General features: G+C 40.6%; 1 protein-coding gene across 1 annotated transcript in view; it reads right to left on the reverse strand.

Annotated features, from left to right (window-relative positions):
* Window positions 1-17,955: 17,955 nt before the first annotated feature.
* The window catches only part of LOC149199301 (uncharacterized), a 92,545-nt gene continuing 83,967 nt past the window's right edge, over window positions 17,956-26,533 (reverse strand). Inside the window, exon 2 of the mRNA XM_089402371.1 lies at window positions 17,956-18,903. Within this exon, the coding sequence (XP_089258497.1) occupies window positions 18,225-18,903 (679 nt within the window). The 3' untranslated portion in view covers window positions 17,956-18,224. The remainder of the gene's footprint in view (window positions 18,904-26,533) is intronic.

Raw genomic sequence — 26,533 nt, forward strand, 5'->3', positions numbered from 1 at the left:
CTACTTCGTAACCTTTATCTCCTGCTAGATGACGGTCAAACCATCTCTTTACAATCATTTGGTGATTTCTAAATTTATTTCTCACTTTATCTCTCAATTCCTCCAGCCTCACTGGTTGGTTGATCCTTTTTTGAAGGCTGAAGGAGTCCCTCTCGAAGCTTGGGAGAGTTGTAAAGAGGGCAGCATAACATTAGGAGGCAAAATGGCTTCTTGTCCATAGACGAGGAAGTATGGGGAGTTTCCTAATGCTAATTTTGGAGTGACCATATCAGCCCAAAGGGTGTTTGTTAGAGCGTTGTGCCAATTCCTATGGTTGACGGCAAAAGATTTGCGGATTATGCAGATGAGGTTTTTATTTGAGGACTTTGCAACTCCATTTCCTCGGGGGTAATAGTTTGATGCATACCTTATGTGAATTGATTTATCAATAGAAAATTCAGTCAATTTCGGTGATGAAAAGTAAGAGGCATTGTCAAATATGATAGCATCAGGGATGCCAAACCTGCTAATAATAAATTTCTCAATAAATAATATTACCTTGTCTTTGTTTACTTTCCGAAGCAGGATGGATTCGGTCCATTTGGTGAAGTAGTCGGTCGTCGTGAATATATACTTATGCTGCTGTGAGGAGTTCGGAGTGATCTCACCTATGACATCTAGGCCCCATTGTTGGAACGAGCGATAGATCATAACAGGCCTGAGGGGAACAACTAGCTTTCTTTCTCGTCCTGCAGCAGTTTGACATACCTTGCATTTCCGAGCGTAGGCATGCGAGTCTATAAACACTATGGGCCAATAATATCCAACTCTTAATATTTTGTGAGCAGTGGTCTCTCCGCCATAGTGACCACCTGCTGGGCTGTCGTGCATTTCTTTCAAGACATGATCAGCATCATCCTTTTCCAAACACCTTAGCCAGATTCCATCATAATTTTTTCTGTATAATGTGTCATTGGCCAAGTGATACTGATTAGATTTCAATATGAGCACTCTCCTTTGTGATGCATCCATGTGTTCAGGACATGATCCCCGTGTGAGATAAAAGCGTATGTCGTAATACCATGACTCAGGATCCAAAAGGGCTTCCAACGTTTCGCGCTCACACATCAGCATCTCATTAATCCATAGGGGCTCTTCCCTGAATTCTACTTGTGCATTTTTCATGCTTTGTGCTTCTGGTTCTTTAGACACCCCTTCTTTATCCGCCAAGGCTTCTGTTGCTAGCCTACATAATTCCTCCCATCAAACTATCTTCATCGACTTAATCTCGAGGTCAAATTCTTGAAGTGTGGTTATCCAATTCCCTCTCCGTTCACCCATTTCTTTCTACATGAAGAGGGCTCTTATGGCAGGATGGGGAACGATTACTTTAGTCTTGGCCTTTAATAAATAAGGGCGGAAGTGTTTTATGGCTTTAAAAACCACAAAGCCTTGTTTCTCCACGTCTGGGTAGTTCAGTTCGGCTCCTTGAAGATTAGAGCTCATATAAGAAATAGGGACTTCATTGCCATCATCATTTTTTTGAGTGAGGATTGCGGCATATGAAACATCAGAAGTGAAAGTGTACAAGAAGAATTCCTTGTAAAAATTGGGGTTAACCAACGCAGGAGCTTCTGCGGTGGCCTCCTTAATTCGTTGAAACGATTTCTTAGCTTCATCACTCCACCTATACACAACGTCTTTCATCATTAGCTGCATGGGACGCACTATTTCTGTGAAACCTAAAACAAATTTCCTAACAAAATTAATTTTCCTAAAGAAAGATTTCATTGCCTTTTTATTTGCAAGGGGTTGTATTCTCATGATGGTCTCTATTCTTTCGGGATCAATAACAATCCCTTCTTTAGAGAGGATGTGACCCATTAGTTTCCCTTCTATAACTGCGAAAACGCTCTTCTTGGGATTCAACGATATTCCATATCTTCAGCATCTTTCGAAAATTTGTTTTAGGTGATAGATATGATCCCTTTTGTGATACGAAGACACGGTAATGTCATCCATGTATACTACTACTAATCTGTTAATCAATCCTCGGAAAGCTATGTCCATAGCTCTTTGGAATGTGGTGCCCACATTAATAAGTCCAAAAGGCATTTTATGGTATGCGTAAGTGCCCCATTTAGTGTTGAAGGTTGTCTTGAGTTGATCTCCATTCGCCACCAACACTTGATTATATCCCGAAAAACCATCCAATAGGGACAAAATTTCAGACCTAGAAACGCACTGAAGAATGTGTTCCATAGAATGGATAGGATAGTTATCTTTATGTGATGCTTTGTTCAGGTTTATGGAATCGATACATAATCTGATTTCTCCATTTTTCTTTCTTACTGGCATGAGATTGGCTACCCGACGGGTGTGCCTGACAAGAAAGATGATTTTGACGTCCAACATTTTGTTTAATTCTTTCTTCACCAATGGTTCCAGGCTTGGATGCATCTTGTGAAGCTTTTGTTGGTATGGATTAACATCCTTCTCCAATAGAATCACATGTTGCATAATGTTGGTATCAAAGGTTTTTAAGTCACCATATGTCCATGGAAAGACATCCTTGTATTCTTTAAACAGTTTAACAAACTCAACCCTTTCTTGTGGAGAGCATCTTGAGCCCAAGTTAACAATTTTTGGGTCTTCTTTGGTTCCAAGGTTAATTGAATCATACTTCATGGATGAGCTATGCGTTTTGCAGTTAGTCGCTTCTTGAATTTATCATGAAGGTCATACAAGTGCTCCATCTTGACAACTTGGGAATTATATTGGATTGATCTTTTTCCTCATCTTCCCTCTCATTCATAACCCTGTCATGCTCTTTTTCATCAATGACTGCATTTTTGAATGTCTTCTCACAGTGCAGGAACTCAAGGATTTGCTCGTCATCTTCGAACCCCTGCCAATTTGAGATGTTACCAGGCACGGATGGTCTGAAAATCAATTCAACATAACATTTATTCTTCTTTAATCTAAAATCAGGCAAAAGTTTTGCAGCCATACCAGCCATCAGATCAGCATCTTGGTTTTTCCCTCGAGGTAAGTATGTGATATTAAAAGAATAAAAACTGTCAATTAAGCTCCATACCTCATGTTGGTATCTTACCAGGTTTGGCGAATTGCAATGTATCATTTTCCTTACCTGGTCGACAATTATCTATGAGTCACCAAAAACTTTAAGATTTTTCACCTTCATATCAATGGATTTCTTCAGGCCCTGTAGCAAGCCTTCATATTCTGTTGTGTTGTTGGTGCATGCGAACTCCAACCAGCTGGCCATCAGATGTCGTTTCGCTTGCGGGTCAATGAGAATTCTCCCAACACCTGCACCTTCAAGGTAGTTAGGGCCATCAAAATAGAGTGTCCAAAATATATAATCTAATGTTACATCAATCGAACTGCTTTCTACGAAATTAGTCCTATCATCTACTATAATACACGATAATTCCTCAGTTGGGTTGCAAGGGAGAGCTTCCAACTGTGTGTTTGTCACAGTTTGTTCAACTATCTCTGCATGGAATTCTTTGAAACAAGTTTCGGTGGCACAAACGTCGAAACTATAATTCCCAAGGATAGAGTTGGTAAACATTACAAGTTCATTGGGGCCATTTAGTTCCGTCACCACATACTTCATGTATCTTTCTCGATCAACCCTCAGCATATCACCTTTTCCCTTCTAAGGCAGTGAGAGATGGGACCAATCAGTTGAGAAATATCCATTAGGTTTTGCTGACTAGTCCATACTAAGCAGCATTCCATAAGCCTCGAGTATGTTGACTACAACTATATCAATGACTTGTGTGTATTGTGGTTTAGTAACCATCCAAATTAGCACATCTTTCAATTCCCTAATTACTTTCACATTTGTCCTATCCAATTGCATAATTCGAGTTCCAGTTTTCTCGGGTATCGCATGAAGTCTTTTAGCAACAACGTAAGGCATCACAGTGGATGAGGCACTTAAGTCTACCAAGCAATTGTGGATGTTCATGTTGAAGATTTCAAATGTGATAAGGAAAGGGGGAGTCATGGATTTTGATTTCCTTCCTATCATGGCCGCACTGACATCTTGGGGGGTTCGATTCATTTTGGACAGAGTGGCTTCCATAGCTGATGGGGTTTGGGCTGTACTGGGGGTACTAACAGGTCTGGACACTGACTTCTTGGTTTGGCTACTCGGGATGGTGGGAGTTTTGCAATTTCATTCATTCATAGCTTTCAAAAGTAAGTCTCTTTGCTGCATTAACTTTAACAAATCGAAGTATATAATATTAGCTCGGGATTTCTTAAGATCATCCACAAATAGTGTAATCAATTTTATAAACAGGGTAGGGCAGAGTAAACATACCTATTTTTCCATTCTTAGATGGGATTTTACCATTTTGAGTTGCCTTCATTGCAGTCAGAGGTGTATTCTTTCTCTGGATAGTTTGCAACTATAATACTCTTGGAATCTCCACTAGGTTTACCCTTCTCAATAGGAACTTTGGGAGCGGATGGCTTCAAAGGCGAACATCTTTATTTGTTTGGTCTACAGGTTTCATCACGCCCGCAAGTGGTCCTTTGCTTCGCGTATGGATTTCATTAGTGTGGATTGCTGCCATACTATCTCCTTCGTCGTCAAAGTTCTCATTTGTATAGAAATCCCACAATACATTGATTTGAGATTCTTCGTCCAAGGGCTCTTCCACTTCGTATTCTTCCTCATTTTCTTGTTCTGGCTTCGGCTCCACTATAGGTTCTTCTTTGTTAAGGAGCAATTTGATAAGAGCCAGCTCTTCCATATTTAAATTCCCTTCATTGGGTGGAGCAGGTAACGCAAGTTGGCCATGACCACCTTTTGTCTTCTTACGAGAGAAAGGTTTGAAAGGTTTTCTGTTGTTATAATCTCCTCCATTCCCACTTGTACTCTCTCCAAAATTCCTTTTCATATCAATGACTATGTTTTTCAATTTCTTAATGATTCGATGCAAACCTTCCACATCTGTGGTGTCCCTTTCTTTGCCCTCAGCCACTTTGTTATCACTCCCATTATTCTTCTTGGATGACTGAGAGGCTTTCTTTCCTTCAGTTGTATGATGACATGCTGTGAGACTGATCATTTCATTCTCGACTTTTATTGCTTCATCGATAGCACCTTGTAAGGTTTGTGTGTTACTCCTCTTGACCCACATCGCAGTAGGGATAGGGAGAGCAATGATGTAGAATTCCATGAGCACCTCCTTAGTAGGTCTAGCATTAGCCGGGATTCTGTTGAACAAAGTGTTGAACCGGATGTTAAAATCCTTGACCTTTTCTTTGGCTTCCATTTTCAAATGGGATAGTTCTAAAACTAAGGCCGCAGGTGTTTTGTCATCGCCAAACTTGTCTAAGAAGGCCTTGAAAGGCGACCCAAGTGGTGATCGATCCTAATCTCAAGCTAAAGGACCATGTGGAGGCCGCTCCAATCAGGGTAAAAGGGAACAAGCGACATACCACATCTTCATCGGCTACCCCCAACATGTGCATGGCCAGGAAGAAAGAGTGAATATGGTTATTAGCAGTGTCTCCCCACTCAGGGTTGAATTTAGGCAATACTCTTTCTGCATTCTTGGGTAAGGGGTGCTACTGCCCAAGTACTGCTACGACATCCTGAGCGAGCCAGGGAGGGACTGCTCCCGGGGGAGGTGGGAGTTGGTTCCTACCCAGTTGAAGTTGATTCCCACTTGGAAGAGGAACGTTAGCCATATTATGGATAGGGAGGTTCTGGTCGAAGGTGTCTTCGAGGCGTTCTTTATTAGGATTTCCCAAATCGTCCCAGGGATTACCTTCAGAGAGTGGATCCTCAGGAATTTCTTCCCAAGGGGTGTCGATACTTTGCAAGGATTATAGCACAATATCTTCAAGAGAAGGGGTTGTAGATGTCTCTTCGTTTATGGAACAGATCCTTGGCTTTCTTTTAGTTGGCGGAGCTAAAGCATGAAAGATGGGGAGCTGAGAGAGGGAACGAGCGTAAGCCCAATTAAGTACTCTGACTGGTTGTTCCTGAGTGACAAGATACTCCCACAGTGTCTCTTCTTCGGGTGACCAAAGCACGAGACTTAGAGGGATCTTTGTTTCTTCGAAATGAGGCTTTTCCAAACAGGAAGAAGGATATTTTCAACCTTTATGCTCCATGCATTAATCTTGTCGAGTCCATGCGTGACACTTATAGATGGAATCATAAAAAGATGTGGATGGCGGTTCAGGCCCTCCTTCTAGCACTAATTTGTTGACATCGGCAAATGTTCGCTATGCCAACAAGGGGAACTAACCCGATTGTAGACCCCAATTAGATCTGCTTTTGTTTGGAATGGCTAGTTCCAACGGGTTTTAAAGGATCCCGTAAACTGTTATAGGTGTTGAAAGATTGCTTCTCGGAGGAAGACTTCCATTAAATCAACAAAAGAAACAGCTAACCTATATGTATCAAATCCTATCTACACTAATTTTAACTACTTATGCTAATCCTAACTATTCTAATCTATCCTGCAGGAGCATAACAAAAGAGATTAAACATCATATATAGATTCCAAGTCCAAATGAATCAATTACTGGTTCACAGATGAACAAGGTTGTATTAAATCTTTATTGCAATCTAATTACTTATACAGGAATACACATTCCTTTCCATACAAATAACACTTGCAACTGATGTTTAACAAGGTTTTGAATCAGCAACCACTCATGAATTAACCATGGTAACAAATCACATTTGAATAACCAAGACTAGTCACGAACTATCTATTATCAATATGCACAAAAACAAAACACATTTATATTTATGCCAGCAACAACAGTCTGATTCTAAACACATGAAAGAAAGAAAATAGATCTGAAAAAAAAAAGGCTCTTTCTCAACCAAACAACCTTCTTTATTCACCATAAATCGAAAACTATTCTAGCCCAAAAAAATTCCTCCCTTCATCTCCGGAGGTAATATTTATGCCGAAGGAACTGACCCTCCATCTTCCCTTAACCTTTCACCTCCCTTCTCTTTTCAATATACAAATCAGAATATACAATCGTAGAATAGTCGGTGTAACCACTGACACGTAGAGGGCATATCTGCTGGAGCGCTTCATTCCCTGTGGAAATGAATAGACGTTGATTAACAGAGGATGATTGCATGTCATCCCTTTGCACCTGTATTGAGCGGATGTTATTCCCTATCATTTCCTGAAGGAAACTGAAGACACTGCGCTCATCATCCCACATCTGGCATGATTGAAGGTGTGTTTGGAGGTAATAACATCTTGATGTATCAGCGTTGTGCTTCCTCTTGACATGGTGTGTGCCTCCATTATGCACTATGGCGGTTCATATCCTTTTCTACAGAATATGTCTTTACAATATCGACACCGATGGTGCAGAGGTGTCATCTTGATATAAATCACCTTTATCTGCTACCAGGTCCACTCGAACTCGCCTGCAGAAATAATTCATATTAGCTATGATTATGAGAACTATGATAAGCATGCTTACAAACAAACCTTACATTCAGCCACAATTTCTATTTAATCTTGCAACGAAGAGCAACTATAATTATCAGACCACCGAACCTACTGTGACATGCTTTCTCGTTGCCCACAATATGCATTCTTACTCATGGATTGCTTTAGCAATGCTTCACAAGTAGACCATTCACTCCACGGGATTTTCCTTTGAAAACCCAGACCACAACATTTTATCGAAATACATGGGAAAACACGGGAAAACCCACGGTCGAACCATAAGGCCGAACTTCAAATAATATATCCCCGGATCTATAATCATCGTCGGGTTTGCTAATCGCATCGCGCCTTATGTTTAAGCCTTGGGCTTTGCCGATTGCACTTTGTGATAGGCCGGACCCGAAATATATATGTGCCACGGTTAATAATGTCAACGGGTCTGCCATATCACATCGCGTTTTATATATAAGCCCCAGGCTCCACTGATTGCGACTTGCGATGGGCTCTGAACCCGAAAATGTAAATGTTGCGCTTAATAATATCGACAGGTCCACCATATCGGGGAACGCCTTGTGTATGGGCCTCGCGTTCTGCCGATTGCGATTTGTGATTGGGGAGCGGACCCAAAAAATATATATGTTGTGGTTAATGATCCCGGTGGGTCCGGTAGATCGCAGTGCGCCTTATATACATGCCTTGGACTCCGCCGATTGCAATATGCGATGGGCTCTAGAGCCGAAATAAATATGTGTTATGGTTAATAATGCCGGCGGGTCTGCGATTTGCGAAACGTTGAAGCTTGGGCTTTGGGTCTCGACAAGGTGCAATTGCGATTGGAGGCCTGATCGCATCACATTTATTCATAAGAGGTAGGCCTTGCCCTAGATCAATGCAATATGCAATATGGTATGTAATGAGCCGACCAACGATTGTGATAAGTGATAAAAGCATGCAAAATGTGTGAAGACCGAGGCAAGGCAAAAAAGGTAAGATTTATGTGCATGTTGTATAGTATTTCTATTATCAAGGCATTGATATAGAAATAAGGACGCGATGGGAGGATTTGAGGGTTGAAAAGTCTCGATGAATGATATGAATGAAGGGTTGGAAAGGGTTATAGATGAATCACGTGACAGATATTTATTAGGGGGCCTTAACCATTAATAATTGAAGATTTGACTCAGCACAGAGTTGAAATCCCTGGGGTAATAACAGATCATTCCGAGAATTATCATTTGGGGAAATGAAAGAGCAAACTTCTAGGGGACCCATTCAAATTTGCTGCTAGAGCATGTTTTAATAGGGTGGTGGTTGTGGCCACAACACAACCTTCTCCAACTGTTTTCGCTACTGCATCAGTGATGGTAAAGCATCCAAAATTACTGAACTAGTGTTTAGCATGATGCATTTGTTGTTGAAGTTCTGACTACTGCTATTCTTTGCGTTGATCTTCTGAAGCCTCTGCACTGTTGCTGACTCTGCTCTGTGCCAACTACACTACTGCCATCTCTAGCTCTGCGTTGCTCAGTCTTTGGCGCTCCTAGCCACTGCAGCTATCACTTCGACACTCCTCTACATCAACTGACCTGGTCCATCTTATTACTTTTGATCTACGCTCCCGTAGCAAGATATTGATCCAAGAGGTGGAATCCTCAAGGATCCTACCCATCTTCAATTCTTTCAAACTATAGCTCTATATCACCCCACCTATGGGTGATCATGCTAAAATCCTCCTTGATCTGTGTGAATGTAACCTTCGGATCATGCTTCTCTTCCTTGTCCTTCTTCTTGAGAGGACGCTATGTAGCGTAGTGATCAAGTTCACCACGGCAGAAGCACCTAATCTTCGAAACATCCTTCATCTTCTTCCACTGCCCTTTAGATGTGAGGGTTGCATTCTCGTCCTCCTCCTTGGGCTTGGATCCACTGTTGTTGCCATCAAGTTTACACTTAACCAAGTCTCTCCTCATCTCTTCTTGTTGAAGAGCGACCCACATTCCTTCCCAATCTGGAAATTTCTCCCTAACTAGGATGCTCTTGACACATAATTTCCACTCTTCTAAAACTGAGTTCAAGGCCAGCCTCACCATCTCAGTACGCTAAGGTGTTGACCCCATAGTTTCCAACTCATCTCAGGTTTCCTGAAGCTTGGCATGGAACAAATCAATGTGTTCCCCCTTCTGCATCTACGTGGATCTCATCTTCTCCTCCAAGTACATCTTCCACTACTCAAAATATCCCTGACATAGCACGGACAAGGCATCCCACATATACTTGGTATTCCCTTTCCCAGAGATGTGACATACTACATGATCCTTCACTCCGTTGAGGATCATCCGCTTGGCCTTCGTCATTTCTCCCTTGTACTTTTTGAGCGGATCTGGATCTGCGGACTTAGCTACCACACTGTCGATGTAGATCTTGAGAAAATTTTCATCCAGAAGGCATTTCATCCTTGCCTTCTAGATCACATAGTTTGATGCACCATCCAACTGATCTTGATCTCATAACCCACTAGCTTCCATCTCTACCAATGAATGTGTCAAATTGCTTCCTCTCTCCTCTATGCACCACTTGGCTGGCCTACGCACTCCCTGCTGGAGTTAGTAGATTTGCTCCTCTTTGTTGCTACTCAAGACCAGAGAAATCAAATTCCCTGGCTAGGAATTCTCTGAGGAAGAAATCCCCTCAACAATGTCTCCCTTCTTCCTTCTAATGATTTTCTTCCCCAGTGACTACTGCAAAAAACTGCGTCACACCAGAAAACTGCCTCTTCGCTGAGGTTGCTACGCTGCTCCCTCTGACACTGGCAAACTTCGATCCGGAAGTCTTGCCTCTCTGTTGACTCACTCAGAGAGAGACCTTCCTAAAAAATCTTTGCCCTCCTGGCCTGGACTGCAATATCCCTCTAGGGATTCGATTTGTTGCTTACGCAACACTTCGGCCCTCCTCTTCAGTGTTGGGCTCTTCTGGATCTGCTCTCTTATTTCACCTGCAGCTCTGATACCATGTGAAAGTTCGATTACCCAAATCACCACTGCAGCAACTGATTAAGTTTCTTCTATCTGCTAATTACAAAACAAATTATTTAATGTTTCTGACAGTAAACATTGAAACTAATACACTGAATTATTCACCAATTAAATTATAAGCGGAGACAGGAAACTGAGCAAGAAATAAATACACAAAACATTACAACATTGTTTTTGGACAAATGCCCCCCAAAAAACCCAATGCGGGAAACCGGTGCAGTAATTGAGGGTTTGTATTATTAAGCAGTAGTTTTTCTTAATACAATCTCTAGATGCCTTGTTGGCTATCTAGTACAGAGAATATCACTGGCAGAACATTAGTAAGAAATACCTCACACTATCACTCAAGATCTTGACTGATCCAGCCACAAAATGGTTACTCCCTTGCTGCCTCTAGACAGTCATTGCGTAGGCCCAACGTCACAGCTTGTAGGGAATGTGTCTTTCCGTCTCCTGATCGATTTGCCTATCTGAGACTTTGATTCTTTCCTCTCGGTCTCACACCCCGGCTTCTAGCTTCAGATATCAATCTCTCGAGCAAAAATATGGATCTCCTCAAGCCTCTACGCTACCTCTGCGTCAACCTATGCTGGCCAGCGTAGCCTCTGCACTACCTCTCCCTCGGATCTCTTTCTTCCTCCTCTGCTGAGTATTCACAGATCAGGAGAAATCTCCAACCAAAACTATCCCTGCCCCTCTCTACAAGAAATCACTTCGAATTTCTCTAGCAACTGTTGCGTTGCTCACTTCAGAAATTTGATCTCTGATCTCCCACATGATCTGATTTCCAAATGCCCATCAAGCCTCTTCTTATAATCCTTTTGTTGAGAACCAGTGGCCGAGATTAGATTTTAATCAATGCCTCAGATCATTTTGGCTTGATCTTCGTCTTCTTCTAGAAGTTTCACCCACAGTTAGATTAATACCCTTTAATTATTTTAATTTCCTAAGCTTAAACTTAGGCCTCCATTAAAAAAATTAATTATTTTAATAAAATTTTCTTCGAGTGGAATTTCCCAAAACGATATATGGGTATTGTGGAATACATGTGTCCAAACCTCCCTGCAAATTTTGAGGCTTAAAGCACATCCAATGCTACCAAAAATCAACATGCAGCAAGATGTCAAATTTGATGAAGACAAATCCATGTGGTGCTCTCTTGAGAGGGAGCTTCAAGTCCCACCAGAGGAGGAGCCTCAGGATGTTGTGGAGCAACGACAAGTTGAGGAGCAGAGAGTGGAGACAACCACTCAAGAAAAACCATCCAAAGAAGGTAGGAAGATAACCAGAGAAGCTAAGAGATTTGTGTAGGATGTGAGGGAGAATGTGGGTGCTCCTTCAAATTAACATAGGCAAAGAAAGTCACTAGATCGATACATTGGCTACATGGCTCTAATGATTGAACTAGTAGAGACTAAGTCATCCTCTTTCGAGGAAGTAGTAGAGCAACCTATATGGGTTGATGCAATGGTGGAGTACGTTTCCATTGTGAAGAACAGTGTTTGGGAAGTCGTTCCAAAACCACAGACAAATCAATTGTGGGTTCGAGATGGATCTTCAAGGTAAAGAAGGCAACAGACGGAAGCATAAAAACGTACAAGGCCAAATTTGGGCCAAGGGGTACTCTCAAGTTGAGGGGATTGACTATGAGGAGACCTTTTCTCCTGTAGCAAGGTACTCATTCATCAGATCAATTTTTTCTTTGTTTGCACAGATGAGACAGAAGATCCACCAGATGGATGTGAAAACGACATTCCTCAATGGAGTTATTGAGGAGGTGTATATCGAGCAACTAGAAGGCTTCAAGACTCTTGATCAAGAGTCTCATGCGTGCAAACTCAAGCCAGTGTTGTATGGTCTCAAGTAAGCACCACGTGCTTGGTACACCAGGATCGATAGCTATCTCAGCAGTTTATGCTTCACCGAAAGTGAAGCGGATGTAAATATCTATCATATTTTGGTAGAAGATAAATTGTTGATTATTGTTTTATATGTTGATGACTTGATCTTGACTAGTGATGAGAAGCTAATCAGATCTTACAAGGACCTTGCAAGAGAGTTTGGGGTGAAGGACATGTGTCTCATGCACTACTTCCTTGGTTTGGCAGTATGGAAAGGTGATGGGGAGTTGCTTGTCTCTCAGGAAAAGTATACCAACGAGATACTTCATAGGCTCCACATGGACAGGTGCAAAGCCATAGAGACTCCTCTAGCCACCAATTGGAGCAAAGAGGATGTCACTTCAGGTGAGGAAGTGGATGCGGTTGTTTACAGATAGTTGGTGGGTTCATTCATGTACTTATGAACACACGATTAGACATGTGCTTTGCAATTAACCAACTTAGTCAAGCTATGGTTAGGACAACCAAACTGTTTTGGAGGGAAGCTAAGCATGTTCTACAGTACCTCAGAGGCACTACCCAGTTTGGATTACGGTAAAGACGAACAGAGGGAGTGAAGTTGTGTAGCTTCACAGATGCAGATTGGGCGAGAGATACATCAGACTGGATGAGTACATTAGGTGGAATTTTCAGTGTTGGGTTCGCAGCGGTTTCATAGTACAACAAGAAGCAAATATCGATGGTACTCAGCTTGGCAGAAGCAAAATACATGTGAGGCGATCTAGATGAGAAAGATATTTGTTGGCTTGTTTGGTCAGATGATGGATCCTATTGTGATTTACTGTGATAATCAGAGTTGCATCAAACTCTCTGAGAATCTTATTTTTCACGATCAATCCAAGCATATTGATATCTAGTATCACCATCTACGGGATTATGTGCAAAGGTGGATTATGTTGTTGCAGTACATTTCGACAAAGGAACAAGATGTTGATATTTTGACAAAGGCCTTGTCAAGAGGGAAGTTTGAGTTCCACAAGTGCAGGATAGGGGTGGTTGATAATCCCTTTCTTGCTGAGAGGGAGTGTTGAAAATGCAGCAAGAAAATCTTAGTTTGACTTTGCCTTGGTCAAACTAGAGAAAATTTGAATTTCTATTTCAACAGAAATCTTGGAGGTAGTTAATTGAGGTGACATGGAACTTGTCACTCAGTTAACTTTGTGAATTTGAGTTGGGGAAGCTTGAATTCAGTTAAACATGTTTGATTGCTAATTTGTAGCAATCTATTTTAGTTAATTTGAGCTATTTTCAGTTAAACTAGTTCTAATTGTCATAAGAACTCGTGGAGGTTGTGGAAGTGGAACTTCGACCACACTCAGTGATCAGCTAGTTCACTGATCAATTAGCCCAAAATAATTGTTGCACGCAGAGAATTCGAGTTATCCAGTTGAGATGGAGATTCCAAGGCAGTTTACTATCAATTGCAGCGTATTCGAATATGTACAGTTGGTGCATGCAGTCAGAGGAATGACCCTAGGGAATTGCGCAATTCAATAGTGGGAAATTACTAAATAATAGGGGCCAATTTCCCAAGGGAACAATGCAAGGAAATAGGAGCTTGGAGGGCTTGAAAATTGGTGAAGTGTTGACCAGAGTCAGTTAGACAAGCATATGGATAGACTATACACTTGCAGGGTGTGCTCAAGCTTGAGCAAGCATATGTATTTCATTTCTATTCTCTGATTAGCGAAATATAGATAGTAAGGGGTTTGAGCAGTTGCTTTCCCTTAGATAAATCTTTGTGCATGTGTGATGTTTCATTTTGCATGTCTATGATTCTTATTCTAGATGGTGAATTAACTTCTGCAGATCAATAGAGTAGCTTCAAGTCTTGTGATTTAGTAAATTTCATGAGGAATATTGAATCTACACATTAATTTCTATAGTTCTCTTTCAAGGTCTACCTCACTTTCCTCTTCATCTTCTTTAAGAGATTTCTTTTGATTGTCCTTTCCCATAAATAACACCCTTCTTATGTCACTTTCGCTATCATTGTTGCTTTCTTCATCAAATGAAGAATTGTCTTCTTTTGAGTAGATACTTTTCTTGAATACCTTCCTTTTACCTCGTTTCTTGTATCTTATCTGAATTTTCTTTGCCTTCTTAGGAGCTTGTTCTTCTTCATTATCTGAACTTTTTGCATAAGGACATTTTGAAGCAAAATGACCAATTTCATCACAACTAAAACACTTCTAGGGAAGGTTACCTTTGTACCTACGTCCTCTTTTCAACTTCTTCATGAAGTTGGCTATTTCTTCATTTGAAATTTTGCTACAGTTGTAGTTGGAGCTTGGCTTGGACTATTGCTTGTTTTTCTTTGTCTTCTTGGATGCGGTAAAACTTGCTTCTCTCTTAGATGGATTACCTTGCTCTATTATCGTAGGCTGAAAAAATTCCATGTAGCTCATCCATGCTAACATTTTCTAAGTCTAATCTTTCTTCTAGCACTAAGACTTTAGCATCAAATCTCATTGGGAGTGTGTTGAAAAGTGTAACTACGTTCGATCTTTATAATGACACATGTAATTGTGATTTTATGTAATTGATGCAAAGAATAAAAATAAAATTATTTTTGCAATACTTGAATCATGGGTTTCATGATCAAGAAATTTTATTTTAGATAAGGTTCCCATTGTGAACCTTTAGGTTTTGTCATCTAGCCATAAAAGTCAAATTGATTCAATGTCTTGTATGAAGGACCCTTCTTGGACATGGTACATTTTTGTATGAGTCATTAAAAGTATAGGAAGTCCCTCCAAGACCTTGCAAAAGTATCTCCTTCAAGTCGGCTACAAGATGGTGGAAATGATCTTCACCAAAGGACATGTCAGCTCACCCTCACTCAAATTGACCTAATTGATCGAGAAATCACTATAAATAGGGAAACTCGACTTCCATTAGAGGCAAATATTTTCGGTGAAGAGGTCTACAATTAGTAGTGCAAGAAACAGGTCTCATTACCAGTGAAAGGAAGGAAGGAAGAGCGAGGACTGTTTGGGTTTGTTTTAGGGTTGATCTCCAATCATTCGTGCGAAGGGAAGGACTGCCTCTAACTACCAAAAAAGGCCAAAGTTTGTCTTTCTATGCTAGGAGCCGAATCAAGAAATATTTGAGTTAATTCATCAAGCTGAATTAAAGAAGAAAGCCATTTAGTCCAAGCGAAGAAGGTCAAGGGGTTGAATCACCATATATCTCTCTTATGTGCTGGAACTAGGGTTTCCGAGGAGGCTGAAATAAGGTACAGATCTGAAGCATAAGCCGAAGTATGAAAGGTAGCTGAGAAGAAGGAAGGAGTAGAAGTTTGACTAAGGCAAGAAGGATCTTATCAAAAAAGCTTTGTGTCTTGGTCTTGGAGTGGCGAATAGGTCAAGAGTTTTGGTCTTGGTATTCATTATTTGAAGTCTCGATAAGAAGAAGAATTCGTTTGGGTTTTCCTCTCAAGTGGGAGAGGTTTTGGCCCTGGCCGATAGCCTACATTTTGTGTCTCTTGTCTCTTTATGGTTTATGCATTAGTAGTTGTTTGATGAAGAAGAACACTAATAACCTACGTAAAAGAAGATCCTAATCTAAGAAAGTAAAAAGCATTCACAAGAAGTTATCTGAAGAAGAGAAATCATCTAAGTTATGCCCTAGATTTCTCAACAAAGTGATCTCAGTATCTTTCAAAAAATTACCTTGTTTTCCACTGGTTCTCCCAATCCATGTATGGTGTTTACTACTTCATCAACCCAAAGAAAATAAGCTGCAATGTTTTGGTCTTCATCCATTCTTAGCTGCTCAAATTGTCCTCTGAAAGTCTGAAGCTTTACCTTCTTGACCTTTTTGTCCCCTTCATATATGTTTTGGAGCTTATCCCAAATGCCTTTGGTAGATGTGTAATGCATTACTTCAATATACACTAACTCTATTAGACCATTCAAAATAGCATTCCTGCCTTTAGCATTTCTATCGTAAAGCTTTGTACCTGCATCATATGTTGGAGGAGTAGAGGGTTCTTTGTATCCACTCATTACATAATGCCAAACATCATATCCCTGTGCTTGCACAGATGCTTTCATCCTTTGACTCCAAAGCACATAGTTTTGTGCATTAAATTCAAGATCAACATCGCAATGAAAAGGAATTTGAAGTGGGGGATTAGCTATTTGTGAGACTACAACCATATAAACATATATCCCTCAAGTAACAAAAGGAGGAAAATAAATTAGCTCCAAGGTATTGTGGCCCCTATAAGGTGTTGTGGATAATTGAAATTATGGCTTACAAATTGGAACTACTTTTGTCGTCACATGTACATCCAGTATTCCATGTTTCATACTTAAAGAAGGTAATTGGTGATAAGATCTTAGTCCAAACTATTCTTCCAGAGATTAATGAAGAAGGGAAAATAATACTAGAACCAAAAATGATTTTAGAAACAAGGACAAAGCAACTGAGAAATCGAGCAATTACTGAGTACCTCATCAAACGGAAGAACCCACTGGTGGAAGAAGTGACATCGGAAGATGAGTTGTTCATGTAGAAACACCGACAAATAGCCTGAGTGTTGAGGACAACACTTCTTTGAATGGGTGGGGCATGTTAAGCCCTATATAAGCCCCGTGTTAACCCAAAATCCCCTTGTTAAGCCATAGATATTGAGTGATTAGATTTCAATTGTTATATTGTTATGTATGTTAGAATGTCATATGATCCCATTTTATTATAATTGTATCATTTGTCTCCTATGCATATACTAAAGAGACCTTGTCTTACAATCATCAAATATTGTCTTGTTCATTGTAGTTATTGTAAAAAGAGATTTCCCCCTTGAAGTAGACTGTAATTATTAGTTTCTTAATGCAAATATAATAACACTCTATGCCCTTGAGAGGTTAGTTATCTGATAACCCATTCCTTACCATTCTTTTACTAGGCTATATGCCCGTGAACTCATAAATCGAACCTTGCAATTTGTGTTTGAAAATATTAGAATCGATCCCTCTGTCAATATCAATGATATGCTCGAAGTATGCAGATCTATTTGGGGAGGTGAGGAATGACCTCTCTCTGTACGCTTCCTCTTGAAGATTGTACATGAGATCATCATGGGAGCACAGCCAGGTAGAACATGCTAGGGAATCTTGAAATCACCCAAAGAAACTACCGCTGTCTCTATGGAAGGGCATTTAGGTTCCAGAAACCCTAAGCTCTCCATTTTAGAAAGCTTCTCTCCACTCCACGAAAGCTCCTCTCCGTTCCTGTGACCCCTATTTTCCAACACTTATGACTGTGTGAATTCATGGACATTAATAAGTTGGCCAACATCTTCAAGGCTACTTCTGTCTTTCCGTATAACATCTTCAATTCTTGGAGATTCACCAGGACAAACTCTTCGAAACATAAAACAGCAACTTGTTGAGCATGTTGGGGATTCTGAATGCTTCAAACAGTTAATCAAAACGGACTGGAGAGATCTGAATTACTTGAGCTTGGGGAGAAGAAATTCTACCTCCCTACAAAACTTGTGACAACATAAATCGTGAAAACTATTTGTGCATTACCAATCTTTCAAAATTGGAATTCCAGCAAAATCATGCCAATTTATAAAAATTTAGGTCATTAATCTCACAGAGAAATCCTTGTAATAATCTCAATATTAATAGAATGAAGTAAAGCATTTAGTTTTCTTCTTGATGTGAATGATTCTCTGTTAAATCAGTGTTGAAGGAACTAAGAAATTCACTGTATCCATGACTTTCAAGTTTATCAACCTTGTCCTTCAATGTACACAGCTAATTAGTAGACGAAAAATCATTCAGAAGAACAACATGAATGATGACATTGAAAAGCTACTTGGGGTCATCCTCAAATTCTTCCTCTAAAAGGAGTGTGAAAGCAGCAGCTTGGCCCACTGAGTGCTCTCCATCTTCGTTCTTTTCAAGATCACAAATAAAATCTTGCTCAGCAGTACTGTGACAATGGGAATCCTTTATATAATAAGCTTCCGGTGTCTTTACTGAATAGCACGCTTTGCTGCCATCTGAACATTGCATATTTGGAACCTGCGCAGAAATCTTTGGAGCCTTCAAAGGTTCACCTTCTTTGTCATGACCATCATCCAACCATTTACGTTTCGAAAGAGGGTTTGAATGAGTTGTGACATCAATCTCAATTTCTGGATCTGCTCTTCTATCATTCCCGTTTGCTAGTTTTGAACCTGTTACGGCACAGCCATTTTCACCAAGAATCTGGTGTGTTCCGTTGAGTTTTCTAGCACAGATATTGTCTAAATTATTAATTCTTTGACTTGGAGAACTGATGAAACTGCCCTTTTTACCATCTTCCGTCTCGAACAAATAATGCACTGAGGATGTAGAATCTTTGGTACTCTGAAGCTTGTTGGCACTGTGACAGGTTTCCATCTGTCCTTTTACTATAAATTGACAATTTATAGGATTGGGATCCTTCTTAGCATGAATATGTGGTTCTTTGACCTTCTCTGCTACAAATTGGCACTGGCCGCACATGCTTCAGATTAAAACATCAACATAGAATAAAGTTATTCAGATACAGTTTGATAAAATTGTCAAATAGAAAATTGTTCTCTCAAGATCACGTCACAATCTTTATCTATTATGTATTTTATATTTTATATAGTGCAACTACAAAATTCGATAAATCAAAAAATAAAAATAGTTCAAGATCACGTCACAATCTTTATCTATTATGTATTTTATATTTTATATAGTGCAACTACAAAATTCGATAAATCAAAAAATAAAAATAGTTCAGAATAAAAAACAGTGGTAGTTGGTAGGAGAGATAATCTTTTTTGTTTTCCTTTAGACTTGTTATCTATCCCTATATTGACATTATCTGCTCAGCGCACAATTATAAGAGACTTCAATATAAAATACACGAATGATGCGAAGAAAGAAAACAACAGATTAAGTTATTTTTGAAGGATGAACAATGACTATTATAATTTATAAATTACAAAGGGACCAAGCGATAAAAGCCAATCGGTGCCTCATTCTCTTCTGAAGGAGAAAATAAAAGCCTTGACCTTGTTTGGTACGTATTACTATTCTCTCATCTTTGTTTGAAGATTGGGCTCAAGATGTAGATTTAGGGATACCTCCTTAAGGAAGGAGAGGCTCTTAACGCCCTACATGGATAATACAAGGAACTCTGGCCTAATAAAATTTTGAAGCTCTTTAGAAGAGGTTACGATGATCACTTTATTGGTTTTCTGATTATATATATATATAAAAGACATAATTTTCGAAAAACAAATAAGAAATCATAGAATTGTTGTCAAGAAATCCCTAAAATGAGTAAAGAAACCATAGCTGTTCTAAAGGAGAGTTAGATGAAAAACCCTATAAGGTAGGAACCTCAAAGTAGTAGAATGAGTTATGTGCTTCTCTTTGCTGAAATCAATGGCTGGTTGTGGTCCTGGTTGTAGTATTTCCTTGTGCCAAAGATGAAGGCTTCCAAGTGATATCTGCGCTATATGGAGGGATTGGAAGCTCTAATATTCTTTTCATTTATATTGAGTATAGCAAGGAAACCATGGATAAAACATGTTCTACTTCGATTGATGCTAGCATGGATTTGTTGGAATTTTTAAGTCTAACTGTTAGAAACCCTTCATGTACTTTTCTGATTTATTTCTGCCTATTTGTTCTAATTAATTAACAAGTTATTTACCATGTAAATACTGAAAATAAATACAAGTACATGCTCAACACATTACAGAGCATCAACTGAAGGAAACAAAACAAGCACACAAGTGACACCATTGTTTTTGGACCAATGTCTCCGGCAAAAACCCAATGCGGGAAAACTGGTGCAGCTATTTGAGGGTTTTAATTATTAAGCAGTTTCAAAATACAATCTGGGTGCCAAAACCGGCTCACCCAACAGAGAATAATCTCGGCAGTAGTACCTCTCAGTCAGAGACAGATGTTCCCGCTAAAACCCAGGATAAACAATCCCACAACTCTTAGCTCCTAATCTGCCCCACAAAATCTCCAGCAACTGCCTCTAGGGACTGCGTCAGCCCTTTCTGGCCCAGTTTCTGCCCAACGTCACCCTAACTCGCCCTACGTCAGCCTCTGGAGGCACTGCGTTAGCCATTAGAGCCTCTCATCACCCACGCTGGCTCTCAGAGGCACTACGATAATCCCCCCGGTACTATCTCTGCCTCTCTGTTTCTGTATTCACCGCCCCTCAGTTGCAACTCTGATCACTCCTTCGATTTCCTCACCAAACCCTGCCCTAGAAAATCGAATTCTTGATCAACTCGATGTATTCTCCAACTGATCCTCAAGCCTCCTCTTATACTTTTCTTGTTCGTCCATCAACGACCGAGATTAACTCTCTAATCAACGACTAAGATTAGATTTCGGTTGATCCATGACTTTTGGACCCTTCTAACCATGTTTTATATTAATACCCATTAATATTTTATTTTTCTTAGGAACTCCATTAAAAATATTAATTATTTTAATATTTCCCAAACCAGTTAGAATTTGCCCAAAACATTTCTGGGTCTTGGAGATCTCATGTGCTTTAGCCTCTCCACCAATTTTCATGGCTAGAGCAAATCTGATGCTACCCCAAATCAACACTCCCTCTTAGCGAGAACTGTGCTCTAGTAATACTCCTCACTGAGTATCATCCTGAATCATCCAGCATCGGTCCCTGTGCTGATGCTAGGCCTCCCTACCCAACATCCTCTGCACTGTTGCATCATGTATTGCTACCCATGGCCCTGCCACTGCCACTGTTGCATCTGTACGGCAGCTCCCTCTACATCCGTGTTGCTGTTGGTCTATACACCTAGCACTGCATATGCACTGCATCCCCTTCTCATCATGCTTCATTGTGATGCCCATAGCACTGTCACTGCTAACTGCTGCAATGCAACTCAGTTATTGAGAAGGAAGTAACTGATCCACCCAACTCTGACATCCCTGTCAGGTTGGAGACTCTCCCGATGCTGAAGCTCCCTCTGCGGCTAACAAGTGCTCCCTCTACTGACCTCTGCGCTACTGCAACAAATCCATGCATTTCGCACCGTTCTACACCTCTCCATGCCATTCTGCACTAGTGCAAAACTCCCGTGCCTCTCACATTGTTGCATCCTACTAGCCTTTGCACTGTCTCGGGTCTCCTGCACTGTAGCACTCTTTGCCGCTCCATCCACATCCGTCTCTACCGACATCTGCTAGTCCTGCTACTCCTCTTCGGAGCTCCCGTGGCAAGGTATAATCCAAGAGGTTGGGTACCTCGAGGATCTTGCCCCTCATCGCCCATAGTCCATTTGACTACAACGCGATGTCTCCCAACATCCTCTCAAGTGGCACATGAGCATTCATGGCACAATCGTCATCAGTCTCAACTTATTTCTCCGCCTTCACTGGTGCTTCCTTTGTCTCGAAAGCATCTCCCTTGCTCTTCTTCCTAGGACACTGATTCGCAAAATGACCCAGTTCCCCAGAATGGAAGCACTTAACCTTGGAGAGGTCCTTCTTCCGTTTCTCCTGCTTTCCCTCAAATGCTAGGGCAACATCCACCTCCTCCTTCTTGATTCTAACCCCCTTCCCGCTGCTTCCTGCCTTGGTCAGCCTTTTGATCTCTTCTTGGCGAAGAGCCACCCACAGTTCCTCCCAATCTCGAAGGGTTGCACTCCCCAGTATGCTCTGGACAAACACCTCCCAGTCTTTTGACACTACGTTCAAGGTTGTTCTCACCATCAATTCTTGATCCAGCGTGGCCCCTATGGAAGTCAGTTGATCCTGAATCTCCTTCAATCAACCGAGGAAGGTGTCGATCTGTTTTCCCTTTTGTATCTGGTATGACCGCAACTGATTTTCTAGTAGCATCTTCCTCTACAGAGATATATGCTAATACAACTTTGTTAGGGCCTCCCACATCTCATTTGTCGTATTCTTCTCGGAAATATGTGGTACTACATGGTCCTCGACCCCATCAAGGATGATGCTCTTGGCCCTCGCCATTGCATCCTCGTACCTATCGTTATCAGCCGAGTCAACTGGGACCGCTATTGTCCTCAAGGCGAATTGCTTGAGACGGTTTCTGTCTAGAACGGATAAGATTCTGGCCTTCCAAACTATGAAGTTTGAGGCTCCGTCCAGTTTGTCCTGGTCTCTTACCCCGTTCACTGCCATCTCACTGCTCCTCTACTTCCCTCCTAGAAGTTCTTGGCGTGACTCTCTCTAAGCCTCGATTTCCCTCCTGGAAACCTTTCTGCCAATGTCAAGATGCCCCCACTCCGATCGTTAGTGCAACTGCACCACTGATCCAGATTTTTGACTAGAAATCACCGGCAACAACTCCCTCCTCAGTGGTCTTGCCTTGCTAGGTATTGTTCTGACTACAATACCCCACCAGCTTTACTCTGCAACTAACCCACATCGTCCTAAGCCCCAGTAAACTGAAGGTTAGAGCTTCTAGGCTTTGCGCAATCCCGACACCAACAAAATCTGCACCTCCTGGCCACGAGCGTCAATCCATCCTGACTGAGAAAAATTATCGGGCACTACGTAGATAGAGTCTACTCCCCTCTGCCACTGTGCTGATCCTCTTCTCGGTCAAACTTGATGACGCAGGCACTACGTCACCCATTTCTTGCTGCTTCTCTGCTAGGAACAACTTCTGTCACTCGGGACAACTGTTTTCTATTGTTGCTGATCTGCTAGGCTCATTTCCTCAATTTTCCTATGATCTGCAACCACGCTCTGATACCATGTTGGAATTTTTAAGTTTAACTGTTAGAAACCCTTCATGTACTTTTCTTATTTATTTCTGCCTACTTGTTTTGATTAATTAACAAGATATTTACCATATAAATACTAAAAATAAATACAAGTAAATGCTCAACACATTACAGATCATCAACTGAAGGAAACAAAAACAAGCACACAAGTGACACTGTTGTTTTTGGACCAATGTCCCCGGAAAAACCCAATGCGGGAAAACCGGTGCAGCTATCTGAGGTTTTTAATTATTAAGCAGTTTCAGAATACAATCTGGGTGCCAAAACTAGCTCACCCAACAGAGAATGGTCTCGGCAGTAGTACCTCTCAGTCGGAGGCAGATATTCTGGCTAAAACCATGGATAAACAATCCCACAGCTCTCAGCGCCTAATCTGCCCCACGAAATCTCCAACGTCAGCCCTTTCTGGCCCAGCATCTGCCCAGCGTCACCCCAACTCGCCCTGCGTCAGCCTCTAGAGGCACTGCGTCAGCCCTTAGAGCCTCTGCGTCACCCACGTTGGCTCTCTGAGGCACTGCCCTGATCCTCCCAGTACTATCTCTGCTTTTGCATTCACTGCCCCTCCGCTGCAACTCTGATCACTCCTTTGATTTCCTTAGAAAACCCTAACCCAGAAAATCGAATTCTTGATCAACTCAATGTATTCTCTAATTGACCCTCAAACCTCCTCTTATACTTTTCTCGTTGGTCCATCAACAGCCAATATTAACTCTCTAATTAATAGCTAATATTAAATTTGACTTGATCCATGACTTTTGAACCCTTCTAACCCAGTTTTATATTAATACCCATTAATATTTTATTTTTCCTAAGTTTAGACTTTAGAAATCCAATAAAAATATTAATTATTTTAATATCTCCCAAACTGGTTAGAATCTACCCAAACCATTGTTGAGTCTTGGAGATCTCATGTGCTTTAGCCTCTCCACCAATTTTCATGGTTAGAGCACATTCGATGCTACATCAAATCAACAGGATTAAAATCTAAATTTGAAACTAAACGCTGGAGTCCTTAATAAGAGAGGTTCTGCTTTCTTACTATTAGGAACGGATTTCTCTAATCTATTCCCTAGGATTCAAACACCAAAAATTGTAAAGTCACTTAAGACATCATGGATAAATGAGTAAGGTTCAGTTAGTTGCATTGAGGAGACAAGCCAAAATGATGACCCACCAGAGACTTGAAATCTAATACATGATCATCCCATTACAACGTCACTATTCATATGACTTTGAATGTCCACCTACTAAAGAACTACATTCACTGCAGGTCATATTAAATCTCCTAATACCAACCCATATTTATTTTCTCACAACAATTATTTATTTCCATAATTTTATTTTATTAACCAAATAAATTCTGAATTGTTGAAAAATAAAATCACTGGTATTTTAACTTTTATATCTAGCAGAAATAAAAATAGAGAAACCAATCAATCACACATTACAACAGATAAACACCCAGAACAATTCTCCTTCATTAATTAATATCAGGAACAGAGAAATTACAAGGAAATATGCATTGACTAGAACCTGCAACTTGGCCCCACTAGAAGAATTTGGCCCACCTCTTACCAGAAACTCAGCCTTGTGCCTTCCCATCAAACAACCTCTGTGCCTCGGGAAATTCAACCTTGGTAAATTGGCCTCTCAAACAATTCAACCTCCTTGCTTTAGAAATTCAGCCCTACAATCTCCAGCGATTTAGCTTCCTAGAAATGCTCTCAAATCCACCTGCACTCTTCCTCCTCTACACTACAGTCTAGTTGAGCCTCTCGCTCTAGAGAAAATCATTTTCTCCACTTGTGTGTCTTCACCTCTCCCTTAGGCTTATTTTATAATCTTCACCAAGCCCAAATCCTTAAACCTAATCTCCTTTCTAGAAGATATAGGAGCTCAACTGAGATCATTTCTACGTCACTTAAATAATTTTATTATTTATCCTTACAAATTGACTTAATAGTCCATAATAATCAATTGACCTTAATTATTGTATTTTTCCTAAGTTAGACTTAAGAAAAAAGACATAAATCACTTACTCCATCAAGCAAGAACCTAAAGAGGTAATGAATCATCTTCTACATGCTAAGACACAAAGCCTGTTGACCACTACGTGTCAACGACCCATAGCAGTGTATCCCCTTTTTCCGCAAAAGGGATAGTGCCTGATCGATGTGTTCATGCCGTCCAGCTATCATCATCAGCGTGATCATCATCTTATAATGTAAACCCATTCTACATGTGTATAATGTAAATAATCTCAGCAGATCCATGTCATGTATGTAATTATCTAGGTAAATCTACTTTTTTGGTGACGATCTACATTTCGGGAGGTTTTTTGTCTCACCGATCCATTCTCGGATGGTCGGCAAAGTTTTCCTTCAGCCTTACCCCAAAGCCAAAATAGATTTTGTCACTAGGATCTTAGGGAAGCCCTAGTGTTCTAGATCGAGTCTATGTAAAAATGATTTGGAAATAATCCTAACTATTTGGTTACGTTATTTTATTACAAATTGTTTGGTCTGCTAGATTATATTTGTGTCGTAGAACTGGGTAGTCTATAAGGGTCTTTTGCAAATGGGTTTTGCCCCTTGAGATGTAAAAAATGTGAAAATCATGATGTAAAGTGTCTGGAGGGTTGGAAAAATAATTTATCCCCTCATAAGTTAATTAATTAAATTTTCGGGTCAAAAATTAATTAAAATCCTATGCTAGAAATTTAATTAATTCTAGGTCCTAGGTAAATTTAATTTCTTCGAAGGAAAAATTCGTTGGTCCTTCAGAATCAGTGTTCCACGGGGATACGTCCCCAAGGGTCGAGTGCGCGCACCCTCGCACCCCATGCACCCAGGACGAGGGGACGTCTGGGGAAACGTTTCCCCATGTCCCCCTTTTGGGGAGATGCAGGGAGACGCAGGGGGGGGACGTTTCCCCAGTGTGGGGGACACGACTCCCCAAAAGGGGGACGCCTGGGAATCCCCCCTTGATATGGGCTATGTGTCCCCCATTTAATTTGCTTTTAAACAATGATTTATGATAGGGAAAACCTAGTATTTGACCATATTTCACTACTAATGCTATGCAATTCATGGTAATGTTAAATTCTTAAAGTAAAAGGATGAAAATGAAAGATAAATGAGAATATCACTTTTAACATTACCATGAAATGACTCAGGATGTTTGAGAGTGGTTTCAACCTCATTGGATTTCATATGGAGAAATTAGAATTTTAGATCTCACCCAAAATCCAACAGACTTAACAGTTTTTCAAGAATTCAAGATTCGATGGATTGCAATGTTCCCATTACATTTTGTCATGTCCAAGGGTATGGAATTAGTATTTAATCAAGA

The sequence above is a fragment of the Pinus tabuliformis genome, chromosome 2_1, assembly GCF_031772625.1.
Source record: "Pinus tabuliformis cultivar Carrire ecotype Pingquan chromosome 2_1, CPIR1, whole genome shotgun sequence".
In the NCBI taxonomy this organism is placed as follows: Eukaryota; Viridiplantae; Streptophyta; class Pinopsida; order Pinales; family Pinaceae; genus Pinus; species Pinus tabuliformis.